At 42.9% G+C, this 19,763-nt stretch overlaps 1 protein-coding gene across 7 annotated transcripts in view; it reads left to right on the top strand.

The window, feature by feature from the left end:
* The window catches only part of ercc6l2 (excision repair cross-complementation group 6-like 2), a 94,736-nt gene that overhangs the window by 25,724 nt on the left and 49,249 nt on the right, over positions 1 to 19,763 (top strand). For all 7 annotated transcript variants that reach the window (XM_080188789.1, XM_080188791.1, XM_080188790.1 and 4 more), the window contains exon 11: positions 18,145 to 18,216. In XM_080188789.1, the coding sequence (XP_080044915.1) occupies positions 18,145 to 18,216 (72 nt within the window). The remainder of the gene's footprint in view (positions 1 to 18,144; positions 18,217 to 19,763) is intronic.

Raw genomic sequence — 19,763 nt, 5'->3', positions numbered from 1 at the left:
GGAATTACAGGGATAAGGCAAGGAAGAGGTTCCTGGGAAAGATACTCTGTCAGAGAGTCAGTGCAGACTCGATGGGCCTCCTGCACTGTAGGGATTCTATGATTCTGTGAGGAATTGTTTGTCAGGACTCTCTTAACCATACAGCATTGGGTCATGCTCCCATTTCAACTGTAATTATCAAAGAATCATAGAACCCTACAATGCAGAAAGAGGCCTTCGGCCCATCAAGTCTGCACCAAACACAATCCCACCCAGGCCCTACCCCCATATCCCTACATATTATTACCCACTAATTCTTCTAACCTACATGTCCCCGGACTCTAAGGGGCAATTTCTTAGCATGGTCAATCAACCTAACCTGCACATCTTTGGACTGTGGGAGGAAACCAGAGTACCCAGAGGAAACCCACGCAAACACAAGGAGAATGTGCAAACTCCACACAGACAATGACCCGAGCCGGGAATCAAACCCAGAACCCTGGAGCTGTGAATTGATACAGCTCAAATCAAGGTTAAGGAATATAAAAGTATTACATGTTTTGAATTTGGCAGTGCCAACACTGAGATCACTAAACAGAGTTATAATTCCACAGAAAGAAGCTAGAGCAAGCCATTTTATGAATTCTGATGTAACATCTTGCGATATCTATGCATCGAGTTGACTTTTTATGAAAAAGGCACAAATGAAATTTGACATGGAGCACATTAATGCAGTTATTTTTGAAAAATCTGATGACCTGAGTTTACCCATTCAGTCCCTTTTAATAAGACCTGATCTTTCTCAACGAAGTATTATGTCACCGGATGATGGGAATAAGTGAATAAAAACAAATTGTCTTAAAGTTACATAGATGATTTACTCATCTTATTGGCCAAAGGTAAAAAATCCTGCTAAAAGATGTAGGTATAGTTGATGCCTATATAAGGCAATAGAAGGAATTGTTGAGAACTGTGAAATCTGCAAAATATAAAGAAGGGGTTCTGTATAAGGGGCATGCTATTGAAAGCATACACATTGAAGATTATTTAGATTAGTGTTCTTCAAAGTGGGGGTCATGGGATATTGAAAAATGGGTCACCAAAAATGATCCCCAGCATGTGTCACTATCTAGAATTCCCCACACGCGTGTGCACTAGCACCCCCTTACCCCTAAATACTGCATGTTTCCGCACTACCCAGGCCCTAACCGATAAAATACTGCACAAACCACATCTTTCCTGACTGCTGAAGGGTAGTGGGCGTAGAATCTCTCTGCAGTTGTCTTGCTTGCTTGTCTCCACCCCACCTGCAGTCCCATTAAAACACAGTGGCTAAAAATGCAAATTTAAACCCACCTACTCTTTTTGTTGAATTTTTTTCTCTCTTCAAAATTATGGGATCATGTTGCATTGATTTGTAAATGAACTGGGGTTAGCTTGTTGCTCCTCTCTCTCCCCCCTCTTGTTGAGGGATGCATCTGGTTTGATGCCTTTTGATTTCCAAGCAACCCTTCCTAGGGCCATGCAGGAAACAGCAGCCCGACCTCTCAGTAACAACCCCAAGTGTGGCTGAAGGCCACCAGTCCAAGCTGCAAACGGAATGCTCTGCTTCATTTTAAAGCCCAACCGCGTAGATGGTAATCGGGACTCTTGCAGTTTAACCCACTTTCAACTGCCATAAGAAGAAATAACTCATTCTGACCCGAGAACTTTTTCTAACTAAGAAGTGAGAAGTCATGCAGACTGCAATCATATTCCACTTTTTCCAGTAGAATTTCCAATGTTCCCAACCAGACTGCATTCAATCCCATTGCTGATTAAAATGTGTAACACTGGCACAACATTCTAATTGAACATGCATAACCGTTTACATCTATTTGTGAACTCAGAGCATATTAACTGGCTTCATTTCAGTGCATGCTGTACCAGGAAAGAGTATTTAGAAGTGCAGTACTTTTTTCAAAACATTGTGTTACATAATCATGGGTTGTGAGGATCGCCATTTGGTAAAAGTGGATTGCCGGAAAAAAGTTTGAAAAATGCTGACGTCAGTGGCTGTTCCTTGTGGATTAATGTGCACCCTACAAAATGTGAAAAAAAGCTTAAGGATTGACCTTGTTGGTTTGGAACAAATGCTGGAGAGAAGAAAATTCTGAAAATTACATGGGGAATGCAAGCAATCAACCATCAGACTGTTTTACAAAGCAAAATGCATAGACAGAGAAATTGTTTGGGGTCCTATCAGAAGGGCACTTTGTTACATAATGCTTTGTATAGAATCTGGAAGTATTTGATTTAATTGTTAAATGTTTGTACTATAAGTTTTATTATTTGGAGGTAAGTGAATCTGTTAATTGTATCATATAATTGAACAGTAGTTGGGTATTTTGTTGTATTCTGGTGCTGGGCATTAACTGGGGATTTGCTTGGACTCCTGTTTAGGAGTTGTAGAAGACCAGATTGAAACTCATTGGATTAGGAGGAGCATGTTTGTGATGTGTATCTTTTAAATAAAAGTTTATAAAAATATGTAAAAATTAGTCTCTAGTTTTAACTTTCATTTGGCTTTCTGGAGTAGAACCATTGGTCTGGAGATGATTATAATGAGGGGACTGGAGTAGAAGATTGGAGACAGGAAATACCCAATATTTCTGCATGAGGGCCAGAGGAACACCCTGCGCTGTCTGCTCAACAAGGAAACCATAAATTTTCTTTGTAAATCTTACTTTCCCTGCCACTGTCAGGGCCTGCCCATGCCTGGTACCCTGATTCAGTAGTGGGGCTTCAATTGCTGTATATTTGTGATGCCCCCTATACGTCTGCAGTGAGGAGGATCTCCTGCATTGAGCAAAACACAGCAGTTAAACTCATGGCAGATGTGAGTGCAGCTCCACTTGAAGGGAGAACATTGCCTCCATTTTTATTTGTTACTTATGGAGTAGGAAGGGCATTAACAGTTTTTACTAAGCAGACAGGGGACACACTTTTGGGTTGAAAGAGCTGGCAGAGTTGTGAATCAGAGAGTAGTGAGGATACCAGTTTTAGACATAGTGTCAACTTTCATAAATGTGTCGCAAGAGGGTGGTGGAATGTAGATAGACACTAAGTATGATGCCATGGGTCACCTGGTGAATGGTGGTGATAGTCTTAAAAATGGGATGGCTGACCTTAAAAGAAAGGGCCCATCAGGAATTGGCTATCAGATAGGAGACAGAGGGTGGTGGTTGATGGTAAATATTCATCATGGAGTTCGGTTACGAGTGGTGTGCCTCAGGGATCTGTTTTGGGGCCACTGTTGTTTGTAATCTTTATTAATGATCTGGATGAGGGTATAGTTGGGTGGATTAGTAAATTTGCTGATGACACCAAAGTCGGAGGTGTGGTAGATTGTGAGGAAGGGTGTCATAGTCTGCAGGGAGACTTAGATAGGTTGCAGAGCTGGGCCGAGAGGTGGCGGATGGAATTTAATGCGGAGAAGTGTGAGGTAATTCACTTTGGTAGGAGCAACAGATGTGTCGAGTATAGGGCTAACGGGAGGACTTTGAATAGTGTGGATGAACAGAGGGATCTAGGTGTATGTGTACATAGATCCCTGAAAGTTGGGAATCAAGTAGATAAGGTTGTTAAGAAGGCGTACGGTGTCTTGGCGTTTATTGGTAGGGGGATTGAATTTAGGAGTCGCAGCGTCATGTTGCAACTGTACACTACTCTGGTGCGGCCGCACTTGGAGTACTGTGTGCAGTTCTGGTCCCCACATTACAAGAAGGATGTGGAGGCTTTGGAGAGGGTGCAGAGGAGGTTTACTAGGATGTTGCCTGGTATGGTGGGGAGGTCCTATGAGGAGAGACTGAGGGATTTAGGGTTGTTTTCGTTGGAAAGAAGGCGGCTAAGAGGGGATCTTATTGAAACATATAAGATGATTAGAGGTTTAGATAGGGTGGATAGTGATAGCCTTTTTCCTCGGATGGAGAAAGCTAGCACGAGGGGGCATGGCTTTAAATTAAGGGGGGGTAGCTACACGACGGATGTCAGGGGTAGGTTCTTTACCCAGCGGGTGGTGAGGGATTGGAATGCCCTGCCTGCTGCAGTTGTAAATGCGCCTAGTTTGGGGGTGTTTAAGAGATCTATGGATAGGTTTATGGACGAAAAGGGATTGGTATAGGCTAGTGGGTCATTGTTTTTGTAACTGGTCGGCGCAACATCGTGGGCCGAAGGGCCTGTTCTGCGCTGTAATGTTCTATGTTCTATTTGCAATATCAGAAAGTAATGGACAGCAATAATGTGATGAATAATTTAGTCAGGGGGCTCGAGGTGCCAACGCATTTTGAAATGACAATAGCTATGGACTCAAATTGGAGGAATACAGACTGAAATCACTTGAGGAAGCATAACGAAGAGATGAAATCTCAGCTGTAAGCTGTTCAGGATGTTGGGAGGACAGTAAGCATGGATCTTTAAAGAGAAAAGTGTCAAAGGAAGAGATGAGATAAGGATGCAATTGAAAATATAGGACCTGGTAATAATAACCACATCACTGATTTTAGCAAGTGACAAGATGGAATGACTCCTCTATCTCCACTCAATCCTTTCATTTCAACCCTCCTTGTTGCAGTTACACACCCAGACCTTCCAGCGTTGTTTCCAGCTCAAGCAGGGCTTCTTCAGTGTTCTATCAATCAGCCCAACATGAGTGGATTGGTTCCACTTTCATTTCAAATAAATTTATGCCCTGCCCCAACACATTGGTCTTTCAGAAGTTTCCTCGGTGCTCCAGTGTTCTTTGCCATTTGCACTGCACCAGTTTCAATCTACATGACCTTTCCTCCTCGAACTTCAGAAAGGAAGGAAGGATGGGACAGATGCAGCCTATTGGCTGAGGAGGAAGTAGAAAATAAAAAAAAGAAATGGACGAAGAACTGATGAAAGATTTTCTCTTCCTTTTCAGTTATATGCACGTTATTGCTTTACCCTAGGTCCTCCATTCTTGTACCAGCCTGACTTTGCAGCTTAGAGTCTGACTCCACAACTCATAGGATTAGGTCTGACCCTCAGGATTTAACTGTGTGTAGGATGTGGGAAATGACTTAGTTGGCTGTAAATTGCTGATGGGGACAAATACACACCATGAGTACCATGTAATACCTTTGCAAAGCTCAAAGGAGCGCTCCTAATACAACTACCTCCACAGTAATGTGAAAACATGCTGTGACCGCAGATAGTGGTCTGAAGGTAAATGTTGGGAGTGGAATGTGCAAAGGTGGGGTGTGCGGTAGAAGACAGTGAGGGTGGAGAGAGGAATTAACCTTGTGGACTCTTGAGTAGGGTATGCTCCTGCTTTTCCTGGTTCGGGGCAATATTCTTTGGCAGTTATGGCTTAGGTCACAGCAGCAGCTCGGCCAGTTCCGAGCAGAGCAAGCTTTGCTTGTGCTTTACTCATTGCAGTTTCCAAGACTGGCCCCAAACTAGCCCTTAAACCCCTTGTTTCTATATCTTAAGGGCTGAATATCTATTTTAGTTCCTGTGTAAGACACCCTACAAGACAAAGTGTTGCAAAGAATTTTAGCAGTGGTCCAAATGCACATATGGATTGGGCCTTCCCACACTAAATTTGTCATCTTTGCACATATTTTTCGTACCAGGAACAGGCAAATGCATATCAATTTCTGGATAAGAATGGACTACACGTGCATTTTCAAAATGTATCTTCATAACATTAGTTCTTGATTTAGAATTTTAAATATTTAGCACATTTGGATATTGTGGGGGACAAGGCAGTGCACAGCAAGAAGCTCATCTGAAAGCTTTACTTTTTTTAAAAACTAAAATCATGCCAGAGTTTTGATTTGAGGCCAACTCGCTCTAATTTTCTCTCCACTCTCTTGAAAGTGGTAACAGGAGTTGGGGCAGTGTTTCAAGACACCCACAATCCTTTTGCTTCTCATCAAGGGTCACCTCTTCATGTTCAAAACTAGATATTGAGTGATAGGTTTTGTGGCCTAGAGAAGGGATGCATGAGGAAGAGTAGAGTCAAAGTTCAGCTCAAAGAGGATCTTTCCTTAATGTTCCTGTGCAGATGCTTCCCAGCAGCATCAACGTATAGGTCAGAAGACCTAAAATTCTGGCTGATTCCTCCCACGACCATTGCCTGCTCCTCAAGCCCTGCCCATCCTCTGTCACTCTAGCCCAGGATTGTGGCGTACATTGGACTCCTCGAACTGAAGAGGTCAAACGAACATGGACTAAAGATCGGACTTAGAAATTGCTTGATGTGTCTTGTTCAGAATCGCATCAATTGTTACATTTACTAACTGAGTACTGGTGGAGCTTCTGAGTTGAAGTTCAATCGAGAAAGTAGCTTTTCCAACGTTTTGTCTGGCCCAATCTCTAAAGTAACACCTGTGGATGACATCACTGAAGATATATCACTAAATAAATATTTTAAAGTCCTTTAAATCATTTGTGTAATCTGTATCTTTCTATTATAGCAGACTGGAATTTATTTATATGTTAAGTTAGTGACTACATGTATTTTTATTGCTCGTTCTGCTTGTCTAAATGCATACAGCTTGTCACTACATTTTCAAGCAGTAAATTTGAACTCTGCAGCTAAGTTGATGTTTATAGGCAATTCCAGCCTAGCTAATTTGAAAAGCTCTGTAAATATTGAAGTACACATCAGTAGTTGTAATATTTTATTACTGAATGAATGAAAGCAGTGGCCATGGTGCAGAAAATTCCTCATTTCCCCTTGGTGCATTTCATCTTCTGTGTAGTCCATTCAGTCTGTCACTGCCAGATGTGGACATGCTTCCCTTGAAAATAACAGTTCAGCCATTGTACACAAGGCACCAGTTATTTGCTTCCCAAAACCATGGAACATCTTGCAAGTCAGATTATCGGCAGGTCCACATCTGTACACATTGTGGGAAGGCATGGCCTACTGTAAACAAAGCAACACAGGAGTACCCCCTGGGCATCTGACTGATTATTTAGAAAAGAGAGTTCCAAGAAGATATTGAGTAAAGTCCTTGCTTTAGAAATATTCAGATAGACAAGCTCTGTGCATACCCATTCTAACAGGCATTTATTGATTTTTATTTTTCACTGAATGACTTTATTGAACTCCTGATGTGCTCCCTAAATGCGTAAGGAAACATGCAGTGTGGGCTCACAGTTATGTGTGTGTTTTTCACACATTAGCCTATCCAACTTTCCAGAAATGAGCTTCTGTGCACTTGTTAACTGGATAGTGAACAAAGTTCAATTAAACCAAGATGGTGGTTCCCTGCAGTCTTGCCCAGGAACAATTTTCCTACATGATTGAAAACAAATGAATGAACGCATGGTTTCTATGCTGAAATCTTTGAATAGACAGAATTCTCAACTACTTGACAATTGTTGTATATTTTTATCAAATATTGAAGTGATTTGTAGGTATTTGGAGTTTTGATGCACATACTGTATATATGTTCAGATTTTGATAAGAACAGTGAAACACCCAATTATTAAAGTGGGAAAAATAAACTTTGAAACACATCATGCTGTTGGAAGGGGCAGGTGGAAGTTGACTGAACCATTACTTCCCAGAATTGGCATTAAAATCTGTCAAAAGTGACAGCAAATGCACTGCTGATGCCTTTAAAGCAATCTTGAGCAAGATAAGGTCCGCAATCATCAACGTGCGATTATTCGTCTCAAGAGTTGGGTCCTAAGTATAGTGCGGATCAGGATATCTGATTCATCTTGGTCCTGTGACTCAGTATCTATCAACCTTTGAGTGCTGTTAATAGCTGTAAAGAGAGAAATTATTCTGCATCTGCTGCTTTTCCATTACTGGCAACATTTAATTTTTTTTTTGTCATTTAATGTATATCACAACAGTGATTGTACTCAAAAGTGGGGCAGCACAGTGGTTAGTATTGCTGCCTCACAGCACCGGGGACCCAGATGGGTCACTGTCTGTGTGGAGTTTGCATATTCTCCCTCACCAATCTGGTTATTATAGTAGATGTATGATAGGAGTGACCGCAAGACAATTCTTGTGAAGGCATGTCCCATCTTCACATTGAGGATGTTCTCCATCATGTAGTGTGGCACTATCATTACTGTAAATGGGTTAAAACTGGGCATCCATGAGGTCATAGGCAATTAACAGCAGCAGAACCGTTTTTAATCATAACCTCATGGCCCAGCATATCCCCCACTCTACCGTCAAGTCCAGGAATAAACCATGGGTCAGTGAGGAGTGCGGGAAGGTTGTCAGGAACAGTACCAGGCATACCTAAAAAAAAATGTGTCAACTTGGTGAAACTAACACAGGATTGATTGCAAGCCAAACTGTAAGCAGCATGCAATAGACAGAGCTAAGTGATCCCACAACCAGTGAATCAGATTTAAGCTCTGCATTCCTGCCACAAGCAGTAATGAATAGTGGTGGACAATTAAATGACTATCAGGAGAAGGCTCCAAGAATAACCCTGTCATGAATGATGAAGGAGCACAGCACATCAGTGCAAAAGATAAGTTGTATTCACAGCTATGTTGAGACAAAGTGGATGAACCATCTGGCCGCCTCCTGAGCTCCTCAGCATCACAGATGCTAGTGCTCAGCCAATTTGAATCACTCCGTGTAATATTAAGAAATGCCTGAATGCCCTGGATGCTGCAAATCCTGACCACATTCCGGCAATAATACTGAAGATTGGTGCTGGAGAACTAGCCATGCTGCAAGCCAGTGCCGTTGCAACACTAGCATGTACCCGGCATTGTGAAAAATAGCTTAATTATGTCCTCACAAGCACATCAAAGGATACCCAGTCAATTACCTCCCCATCAGTGTACTCTTGATTGCCAGCAAAGTGATGGAAAATGTGTGTCAAGCAGCACTTATGTGGCAATAACCTGCTCATTGGCACTCACTTTGGATTCTGCCAGAGTCACTCAGCTCCAGATCTCACTACAGCCTTGGTCCAAACATGGACAAAAGAGCTGAATTCCTGGGGTGAGCTGAGAGTGACTGCCCTTGATATCAAGGCTGTATTTGATCAGAATAGAATCCCTACAGTTCGGAAAAGGGCCATTCAGCCCATCAACCCTGCACCGATTGTAAAATAAAGGAGCCCTTGCAAAACTGGTGTCAATGGGAGCAAGGGGGAAAACTCCATTGGTTGGTGTCATACTGAGCACAAGGGAAAATGGTGGTGGTGGTTGGAAGTCAATTATCTTAGCCCTAGGACATCACTGCAGGTGTTCCTCAGGATAGTATCGAGGGCCTACCACCTTCAGCTACTTCATCAATGACCTTCCATAATAAGTTCAGTGTTCACTGATAATGCCACATGCTTAGCACCATTTGCAACTTCACTGAAGCAATCTGTGTTCATATGCAGCAGGTTCTGAACAACGTTCAGGCTTGGGCTGATAATTGCAAGTTACATTCATACCACACAAATACCAGGCAAGACTGTCTCCAACAAAAGAGAATCTAATCTCCCTCGACATTACTATTGCTGGATCTCCCACTATTAACAATACTTGGGGGTGGGATGGGTGGGGGATTACCATTGATCAGAAACTGAACTGTACTAGACATAAAAAATATTGTGGCTACAGTAGCAGGTCAGAGTCTGCAAATTCTGCAACGAGTAAATTGCCGCCTGACTCCTCAAAGTCTATCGATCATTTACAAGGTGCCAGTCAGTAATATTCCCTGCTTGCCTGGATGTGTAGCTGGAACAACACTCAAAAAGCTTGACACCATCCAGGACAAAGCAGCCGGCTTAATTCTCATCCCATTCACTACCTTAAACATTCACTTTCTCTCCACCACTGATGAACAGTGTGTACCATCTGCAAGATGGACTGCAATTCACCACGCCTCCTTTGATAGCCCTTCCAAATGTCTGACCGCTACTTTCTTGAACATGTATATGAAAATATGAATTAAGAGCAGGAGTAGGCCACTTGGCCGTTTGACCATTCAGTGAGGTCAGATTGTAACTCCATATTGCCCATCCCCATTAACCTTTCACCCCATTTATTAATAAGCAATCTACCCCATCTTAAGAATAGTTAAAGACTCTACTTCCACTGTCTTCTGAGAAAGAAAGCTCCAAAGACTCTCCACCCTGTGAGAGAAAACAATTTTCCCCATCCCTGTCTTAACTGGGCAATCTTTATTTTTGAACAGTGGGCCCTGGTACTAGATTTCCCATAAGAGGAAACATCTATGTTTCAATCAAGGCCCCCTTACCCTTCTAAATTCAGCAGTTACAAATATCACCTGCCCAACCTTTCCTCATCCAGATATTAGTCAAGAATAAAAGTTTTGAACTGGAAAAAGACCCATTTTACGAAGCTAAGAGATGGTTTTGCAAAACTGGACTGGAAACAGCTACTTGAGAGGCATTCAAGGAGGAAATAAATGGATCAGAACTTATATGTTCCCACAAAGAAAAAGGACTGAATTCCAAAATAGACCACCCCACACCCTCACCCCCTGGGTGCCTAAGACTACCCAGAGATCATAAGAACATACAGAGGAGCATGTGGCAAAATTGGAACTTATGTCAGAAAGCAGAAGCTCAATAGTGAAGAATGATTAGAGGAAAATAGAAAGCACAAGAGAGAAAATGGGTAGGAAAATGAAAGACAAGAAAAAATATTGGTAAGTAAAATCATGGAAAACCCAAAAATGTACCAAAACATACATAAGGAGCAAAGAACTTAACTGAGGAAAAAATTGGGCCAATTAGAGACCAGAAATGCAACTTAGAAGTTGAAGGTATGGGGTTGATTATTAATGAACACTTTCCATCAGTTTTCCCCTAAATGGGGGACAAAGTTGACTTAGTACAGCAGTGAGAAATATTGAATGGAATAAACATAATGAGAGGTGAAATATCAAGAAGGCTAATGTCCCTCAAAGTGGCTATGTCTTCAGGGCAGACAGAGCAGGTAATTGAATCACAGAATACCTACAGTGTAGAAAGAGGCCATTTGGCCCATTAAGTCTGCACCAACTTTCTGCCAGATTCATCCAACCCAGGCCCTATCCCCGTAGGCCCACGTATTTGCCCTGCTAATCCCCCTAACCTACACATATTGGGACACTAAGTGACAATCTAGCGTGGTCAGTTCACCTAACCTGCACATCTTTGAACTGTGGGAGCAAACCCATGCAGACATGGGGGCTGGAATTTTATGGAAATCTACATTGACCTCGGGCAGGATTTTATGATCTCGCTTAAGCGAGGTCATAAAATCCCGCTATTGGAGAACATGAAATTCCACTCAGGCATTCACCCAAGGTTGGAATTAAACCCAGGTCCCTAGTGCATTGAGGCAGCAATGCTAACCACAATGTCACCATGGGTTGGATTGCTTACGGAGAACCAGTATGGACTCATGGCCTCATTCTCTGCTGTTATGACTATTTATAATACATTTGAGGAGAAACAGGATAGGAATAAACCATAAATGTAGGATTCTGAAAGATATTGAACAATGAAAGGACGTTAGAACAGAGTCGAGGAGGAACTTCTTCACTCAAAGGGTGGTGAATCTCTGGAATTCTCTGCCCGTTGAAGTGGTGGAGGCTACCTTGCTCAATATTTTTAAGACGCGGGTTGATGGGTTTTTGATAAGAGAGGGGATTAAGGGTTATGGGGAGAGGGCGGGAATGTGGAACTGAGCCACAACAGATCAGCCATGATCTTATTGAATGGCGGGGCAGGCTCGAACGGCCAGTTGGCCCACCCCTGCTCCTATTTCTTATGTTCTTATGTCTATGGATTTCTAACGAGAGCAGAACAGATAGATAAAGATGATTGAGAAGATATATGGAATATGTTCTGTTATTCGCCTTTATTAGCCTAGAGTATGTGAGCAGGAAGGTTATTAGAACTGTATAAAATACTAGTTAGACCGGAGGTGGAGTACTGCACAGAATCCTGGACACTACATTACGGGAAACATGAGATCACACTAGAGATAGTACAGAAAAAAGTTACAAGGATGTTGCCAGGAATAGAAAATTTCAGTAATGAGAAAAGATTGGATAGGATGGGTTTGTTTCTTTGGAACAGAGGGAAGATTTAATTGAGATGTATAAAATTATAGAATGAATAAGAAGAACCCATTTCTGTTAGCAGATCGGTCAACAACCAGAGAGGGAAGATTTCAAGTGGTTGGCAGAAGGATCAAAGGGGAGGATTTTTTTCACCAAGAGTGCTGAATATTGTGATGTGATGTACATGTATCTTTAAGGGTGTATATCCTAAATTGCTGTCCATCACTGCCCACTATGAGACAGGATGTTCTGTATGGTCCAATGACTCAGTGGACAGAGTATAAGAACATAAGAAATAGGAGCAGGAGTAGGCCATCTAGCCCTTCGAGCCTGCCCCGCCATTCAATAAGATCATGGCCAGCAGCAGTCCCACCGGTCGGACATGTCTGCATAACCTCTACATAGTTACCGTTATCTGTATATAGTGTTATCTTCAAATAAAGAACCCCATTATTGTATTATCAATCCTTATCATATGATTGGTATGTTTGTAACAATCAGAAGGACATAAGATGGTGGCCGCATGATTGTTGAAGATTCTACAGAGAAGTATACATGTCTCAATCCTTTCACATACAGCAGTTGCTGACGTGGAAGTGAAACAGGTAGTCACTGTGTTGAAGTGAGTAAGCAATTCTGCTCCACTGTATGAATCTTGCAAATTGCCGCAAACATGGCACCTTGCACCAGCCAGCAGACATTGGTTTCCACTAAGATCTTTCCAAGTTGGGAGAACTTGAGTAGTCTTTAAGTCTACCTGCTGCGAAGTTTGTTCAGGATTAGACATTAAATAGCTGACTGCAGGGTCAGGGGCCAGCAGAATTCCACAGACAGGAATATATCCATTGCTTCTGCAGACTATTTCCTCAGGAGGGCGGGGATGGTGACAGAAGGGCCATTAAAATTCAAATTGTGCCAAGACAGAAATGTCCATCCAGTATTATCTCTCAACCACTCATAACATCTTGAAGAAGGCTGTAAAAAGTAGCTTTTCTCTGTTTAGTTTTCTCTTAGGAGCCTGCAGTTAATTTTTGCTGCTTCGTGGCTGAGCTTTTCAAAAACCACTTTGAAGACAGCAACAGCTTAACAGCCCTCCTACTGCTATCAAGCAATAAACTGTGGCCAGTTAAGTTTGGTGACCGGCAAAGGTACTGCAAGTCGCAAAGCCACAGGAAAAGTTCCGAATAGCTGTGAAAACTCTGAACGTTTGTTCCTGCTCCAGATGCTCCTAATAATCCTGGAAAAAAGCCAGAGGATGACCACAACACTCCCAGTGGATTGAAAAACTTATCAGCCATGATTGAATAGTGGAGCAGACATGATGGGCTGAATGGCCTAATTCTGCTCCTTTATCTTATGGTTTAACATTTGGCTGGAAGGCAGAGGCCTCCTCTCTAATTTTACTTTGTTTGGACACCGTGTAGAGTTATGTTTTCTGGACTTAGATAATTCTGTACAGGATAAAAAAGCCATGAAGATTATATATTATAGGCAAGGAGAGCCTCCACAGATTGAACACTTCTGGTCTGTCACATGATGACCTTAAAAATCCAGACAGAATGTGGTCAACACTCAGGAGATCAATTATATGTGAAGCTCAACTTCAGAATACACCGTCTGGAATTTATGTATTTTAGAATACTAGCAACAGAGACCATTGATCAATTTAGAAGCAGATGCAGACACAGGAGTGACTTTACAACAGCAGAACTAACCAACAGAATAATTGAGCTCGTGAATAAAAGTGTTCCAAAGATACTTCATGGATTAACCCAAAGACTGCAGCGTGAAAGCACCAAACATTCTTGTATTTGCATTCAGCTACAAAGTGGATGCAAATACAAAACCATACTACTGGATAGACAGAGTTTATGGGCCGGCTATGTATAATTTGCCCATCATTGGCACAATAGTCAGCACAGGCAACGCTAGTAGGCAATACAACTGGTGTGACTTCACACATACACCCAGAAATTGCCTAGTGTTCAACAATGTACAAAGGCACATGGCACAAGAGATTACTGCAAACACTAATGCAGAAAGCAATGGCTGAAACACGTAGGGCTTGATTTTACCAAAAATTCATGCCCGTTTTCAGGTGCAAAATCATGGTAAATTCAGGCGTCGGGTCTTTAACATGACTGCACCCGAATCCGAGCAAATCACAACTTTACCGACACCTGATTTGGGCGCAGATCCGGTCCACACCCGAATCAGCATGCATTTAAATCGATTTAACGAACTGCGCGCCCAACTTTCTACCAAATCTCACTTTACCGTCTTCTGGTCTGCTCTGAATCCATGTTGTAAACGACCTGCAGAATAAAAACCCAAAGCCAGTTTTTATTTTGCAGGGGAACCTCCAAAGCGGCTTCAGAGCCTACAACAGCTCTCTGACCCAGATCATCCTTTGGAGAGTGTGGGGGGAAGGCGGGTCAGAGTATCCTCAGGTTGGGGGCTGGAGGAAGAGGAGGCAGGTCAGAGCAGCCTCTTGGGGAGGGGGGAGAGGGGGAGGAGGCGGGTCAGAGCAGCCTCTTGGGGAGGGGGGAGAGGGGGAGGAGGCGGGTCAGAGTGGCCGCATGTCCACTCCGGGAGGAGGGATCGACCGCAGAGTGGCAGCAGACATCCTTGCCCTCCCTTCCCACCAATCACCTGCAGAGTGGCAGTGGACATCCCTGCACACCACCCCACCCCCCCCCAACCAGAGATCCATCCGCCCCACCCCTATCAGTGAGCGATCGGGCCTCCCTTCTACCACCAGACAATGATCAGCCCTCTTGCCACACTCCCCACCACCCCCAGAGATACATCTGACACCCCACCCCCAACCGATGATCTGTGTCAGAGAGTCGCTGTCCCCGCTTTCTGCTTTTTTTTCCCCACCCGGGTGCACTTTTTCAAATTTTTTTCGAATTGCGCATGCGCGGTTCAGAGCTCCTATCGTTCCAGCGCTAAGCCCCGCCCACAATGCAGATCAGACTGGAGCTGGCAAAAAGCATATGGGCCCGCTGCAGAAAGGGCTCCGGGCTGGGATCTGTATTATGCCCGGATCCGGCCCTTAGACTCCAAATGGTAAAATCGGGCCCATGGTTTGTTGTCAAGGGAAGCTGGAGTCCAGGCAAGTACCTCATTCCAACCGGCCAACTGTCCATAGCAAGCATTGTCAAAACCAGATATGTGAAATAACTAGCAAAGCTGTACGGTCAGATGATGAGAAGGACTAGAGCAACAATAAACCAAGTGAACACACATTTAATATAGTGGACGTCAAAGAATGTATTTGCTCAGTGGTACCAACAGGAGCCTTTGATACCATCCAGGTTATGTACGCACTGATGTTGAAATAGCATAAACTAAGTGCAAAACTAGAAACTAGTGCAGGTCAGAACGTCCATCCACTTTGCACAATGAAATGCATATGCCCACAGAAGTGGAGGTGATGGCTCGACCTACCACTGCCAAACTTACTGTGTACAATGGTTCAAAGATTCAGTGCCTGGGATCCATTTCACTTGAGCATCACTGCAAAAACTCACTCTGGTTACCGCAGATATTTTGTATATACCTACCATGGGTCCAGTGATTACAGGCCTACCTTATGCAGTGTCCTGAATTTGGTCACCATCCATGGTATTGTCAAGACAATGATGAGGACCACAGGCCATTGAGAGCACTCTTAGAAACCTGTGCTTGCATTGTAAGAAGACTGCCTAACTCTTCAAGGCAGGTCCTCCTCAGCTGACAGGCTATGTGGCACTGTCTGAAATGAATCCCATCTCACTTCTGAATTTGTAAACTTCATCTTATTGTGGAATTACTATTCAGCAGACAACCCTTCGCAAGCCATCACTGGTTGATACTCCCAGGAGTGCATGATGCATTGATCGAAAAACAGGGGAAAATGAATGATACTCACGATTGGCATTCAGGTAATAAATTACCCAACCTCAACGCCCAACCAATGGCACACGGAACCCAGCAGAAATCCAATAAAGAATGAATGCCAACTGTAACTGATAATCACATCAGGTGTATTTTTAGCTTCTTTAGTGAAGATATTCATTCTTAAAATTTAATTCCACCATTTGAATTTTCACTATCCTCAATTAGTATAGAAATGTTAGGAATAACAGCACAGCGCCTATTCTGTAGTAGTTTGATATTACTGAGAGGCTTGCTAGGCCATTTCACAGGTCAGTTAAGAGATAAATTCCAATTCGTTGCTGTGGATCTGGAGTCACATGTAGGCCAGACCAGGTAAGGACAGTCCCTTAAGGACATTAGTAAACTGGAGGGGTGTTAACAACCAGTGGTTTCATAGTCGCTGTTACTGAAACTGAATTTTATTCCAGATTTATTTAATTGAATATAAATTCAGCTAGCTGCACTAGCGGGATTTGAATCCGGTCTCTGGATTACTAGTCCAGTAATGTTACTACCATGCTGCAGTACTGCTCAACTTTAAGGTATACAGTCATAGAGGTTTACAGCAAGGAACATGCCTTTGGCCTAATTTGTCCATGCTGCCCTTTTTTCAGCCCCCTAAGCTAGTGCCAATTGCCTGCATTTGGCCCACATCTCTCTATACCCACCTTACCCATGTAACTATAAATGTTTAAATGCTTTTTAAAAGACAAAATTGTACCCACCTCAACTACTATCTGTGGCAGCATGTTCCAGCTACTCACCACCCTCTGTGTGAAAAAACTGCCCTTCTGGACTCTTTTGTATCTCTCCTCTCTCACCTTAAACCTGTGCCCTCTAGCTTTAGACTCCCCTACCTTTGGGAAAAGATATTGATCATCTAGCTGATCTACGCCCCTCAGTATTCTACAGACCTCTGTAAGATCACCCCAAGCCTCCTATGTTCCAGAGGAAAAAGTCCCAGTCTATCCAACCTCACCTTATAACTCAAACTATCAAGTCCTGATAGCCTCCTAGTAAATCTTTTCTGCACTCTTTCCAGTTTAATAATATGCTTTCTACAACAGGGTGAGCAGAACTGTACATAGTATTCCAAGTATGGCCTTATTAATGTCTTGTACAGCTTCAGCAAGATGTCCCAACTCCTGTATTTAGTGTTCTGACCAACAAAACCAAGCATGCCAAATGCCTTCTTCACCACTCTGTTCACCTGTGACTCCACTTTCAAGGTGCTATGAATCTGTACCCCTAGATATCTCTTTGCTCTATAACGCTTCCCAACGCCCTATCATTAACTGAGTAAGTCCTGCCCTGGTTTAATCTACTGAAATGCATCATCTCGCACTTCTCTAAATTAAACTCCATCTGCCATTCGTCAGCCCACTGGCCCAATTGATCAAGATCCCACTGCAATCCTAGATAACCTTCTTCGCTGTCCAATATGTCACCAATCTTGGTGTCGTCTGCAAACTTAGTAACCATGCCTATAAATTCTCATCCAAATCAATAATATAAATGACAAATAACAGTGGACCCTGCACCAATACCTGAGACACACTGCTGATCACAGGCCTTCAGTTTGAAAAACAACCCTCTACAACCACCCTCTGTCTTCTGTCATCAAGCCAATTTTGTATCTATTTGGCAACCTCACCCTGGATCTTGTGAGGTTTAACCTAATGTAACAACTTACCATGTGGTACCTTGTCAAAGGTTTTGCTAAAGTCCATGTAGACAACATCAACTGCACTGCCCTCATCGCCCTTCTTGGTTACCTCTTCAAAAAACTCAACCAAATTTGTGAGACGTGATTTTCCATTCACAAAACCATGCTTACTGTCCCTAATCAGTCCTTGCATTTCTAAATGCCTGTAGATCCTGTCTCGCAAAATACCTTCTAACAACTTACCCACCACAGATGTGAGATGTACTGTCATTCCTTCCTTGTTGCTGGGTCAAAAATCTGGAACCCCCTCCTCTCGAGGGCACCTACAGAACTTTGGCTGTAGTGGTTCAAAAAGGTGGCTCAGCACCACCTCCATGTGGGTAATTAGGATGTGCTTCAAATGCCAGTCAGCATTCATGGAAAAAATTTAAAAACCTAGTCGTTGTGATCTGCACACCCAGTAACCAGAGGGTTGAAATGTCAATGTTTCCATCTGTGCTTTCAGGTTCTTCAACGGCTTCTTGACCATTGTAGAAGGAACCAAGAAAAGATCCTGCTCTTCTCTCTCTCTACTAAGGTGAGTAAATACACTCAAATTTGGTTTTCTGGTGAACTGAATCTGACCATTTTTCTGTACGTGAAAAACCTTGAGATGTACTGGTTGGAATTCAGGTGTCCCCTCTAGGGAAGCAAAATACTGTGGATGCTGGAAATCTGAAATAAAACTGGTCATGCTAAAAAAACTCAGCAGGGGAAGTGACATCTGTGGAGCGAGGAATAGAGTTAATGGCCAGAACTTTCCAGCCATTCACACTGGCAAGATCTTCTGGTCCCGCCAACGGTGCACGCCCACTGCGGGTTTCCCGGCAGCAAGGGTTTCATTCAACGATAAACCCCACTGACAATGTAAAATCAGAAAATCCTGCTGCCAGCCAATGGCAGCCACCTCAGTTGCGCTGTAAATCATGCCCCATGTTTCAGGTCAGAGACCTTTTCACCAGCATCAGAATATTCTGTTGCAGTGTCATCAACCTGAAATGTTAATCCTTTAGGGGTCCAAAATGGCATCCACAACATGTACTCATACCTCTGATACAAAGCCCGCCGGGTGCCATTTTCATAAAGGGGTTAAAGCACACATGCTTCCATAACAGCACGTCTGGTACAACCTTCTTCTCCTGCAATAGAAGCTGAGACATCAACCGTCAGACATTACATCATGGTTGGGTCCAAAGGTGTTTTGATGTCAGTATTCAGTGTCAAGGAGTACGAAGGAGTCCAGCATCAACTTAACATTGAGCTTTTCCCAGAACTTGGAGGCTGACCCAGAATTGCATTGTTGGCCACCAATCAACTGACTATGCATCTTTATTATCTTCTTAATCTTCCTCCACTACCTGGCCAGGTTACAGAGAATATATTCCCACAAAACATTGGCAAAGAATGCCAAAGCCCTCTCAGTGATGAAAGGAACAGAGAGTAAGATGAAATCAAAAAGGGATGCATATGATAGATGTCAGTTGATAATAGAAGTGAGAACCAAGCTGAACATAGAAAGCTCAAGCAAAGGAAATAAAAAAAGGCAAAGAAAGAGTATGAGAAGAGACTGGCAGGTAACATAAAAGGAATCCAAGATCTTCCATATACATATAAATAGTAAAAGGGGAAAGATGGGGCTGAATGAGGACCATAAAAGGAATCTACACATGGAGGCAGAGGGCATGGTTGAGGTGTTAAATATTAAATTATGTCTGCCTTTACCAAGGAGAAAGATGCTGCAATAATGAAAGAGGAGGTAGTTGAGGCACTGGATGGTTAAAAAACTGACAAAGAAAAGGTATTAGAAAAGCTAGCTGTACAAAAAGTTGATAGGTCATCAAGATTGGTTGGAATGCATCCGAGGATACTGAGGGAAGTATAAGAGAAAATTGCAGATACACTGGCCATAATCTTCCAATCCTCCTTAGATCCAGCGGTGATGTCAGAAGACTGGAGAGTTGCAAATGTTACATTCCAGTTCAAAAAAAGGTGTAAGGAAAATCCCAACAACATTAGACCAGTCAGTTTAACCTCACTGGTGACAAAGCTTTTAGAAAAAATAATCTGGGACAAAATTAACAAATG

This window comes from Carcharhinus amblyrhynchos, chromosome 5 (assembly GCF_965287045.1).
Source record: "Carcharhinus amblyrhynchos chromosome 5, sCarAmb.v2.hapA, whole genome shotgun sequence".
NCBI lineage: Eukaryota > Metazoa > Chordata > Chondrichthyes > Carcharhiniformes > Carcharhinidae > Carcharhinus > Carcharhinus amblyrhynchos.
The sequence above is the reverse complement of the archived record's forward strand: the minus strand, read 5'-3'. Positions and strand labels throughout refer to the sequence as shown.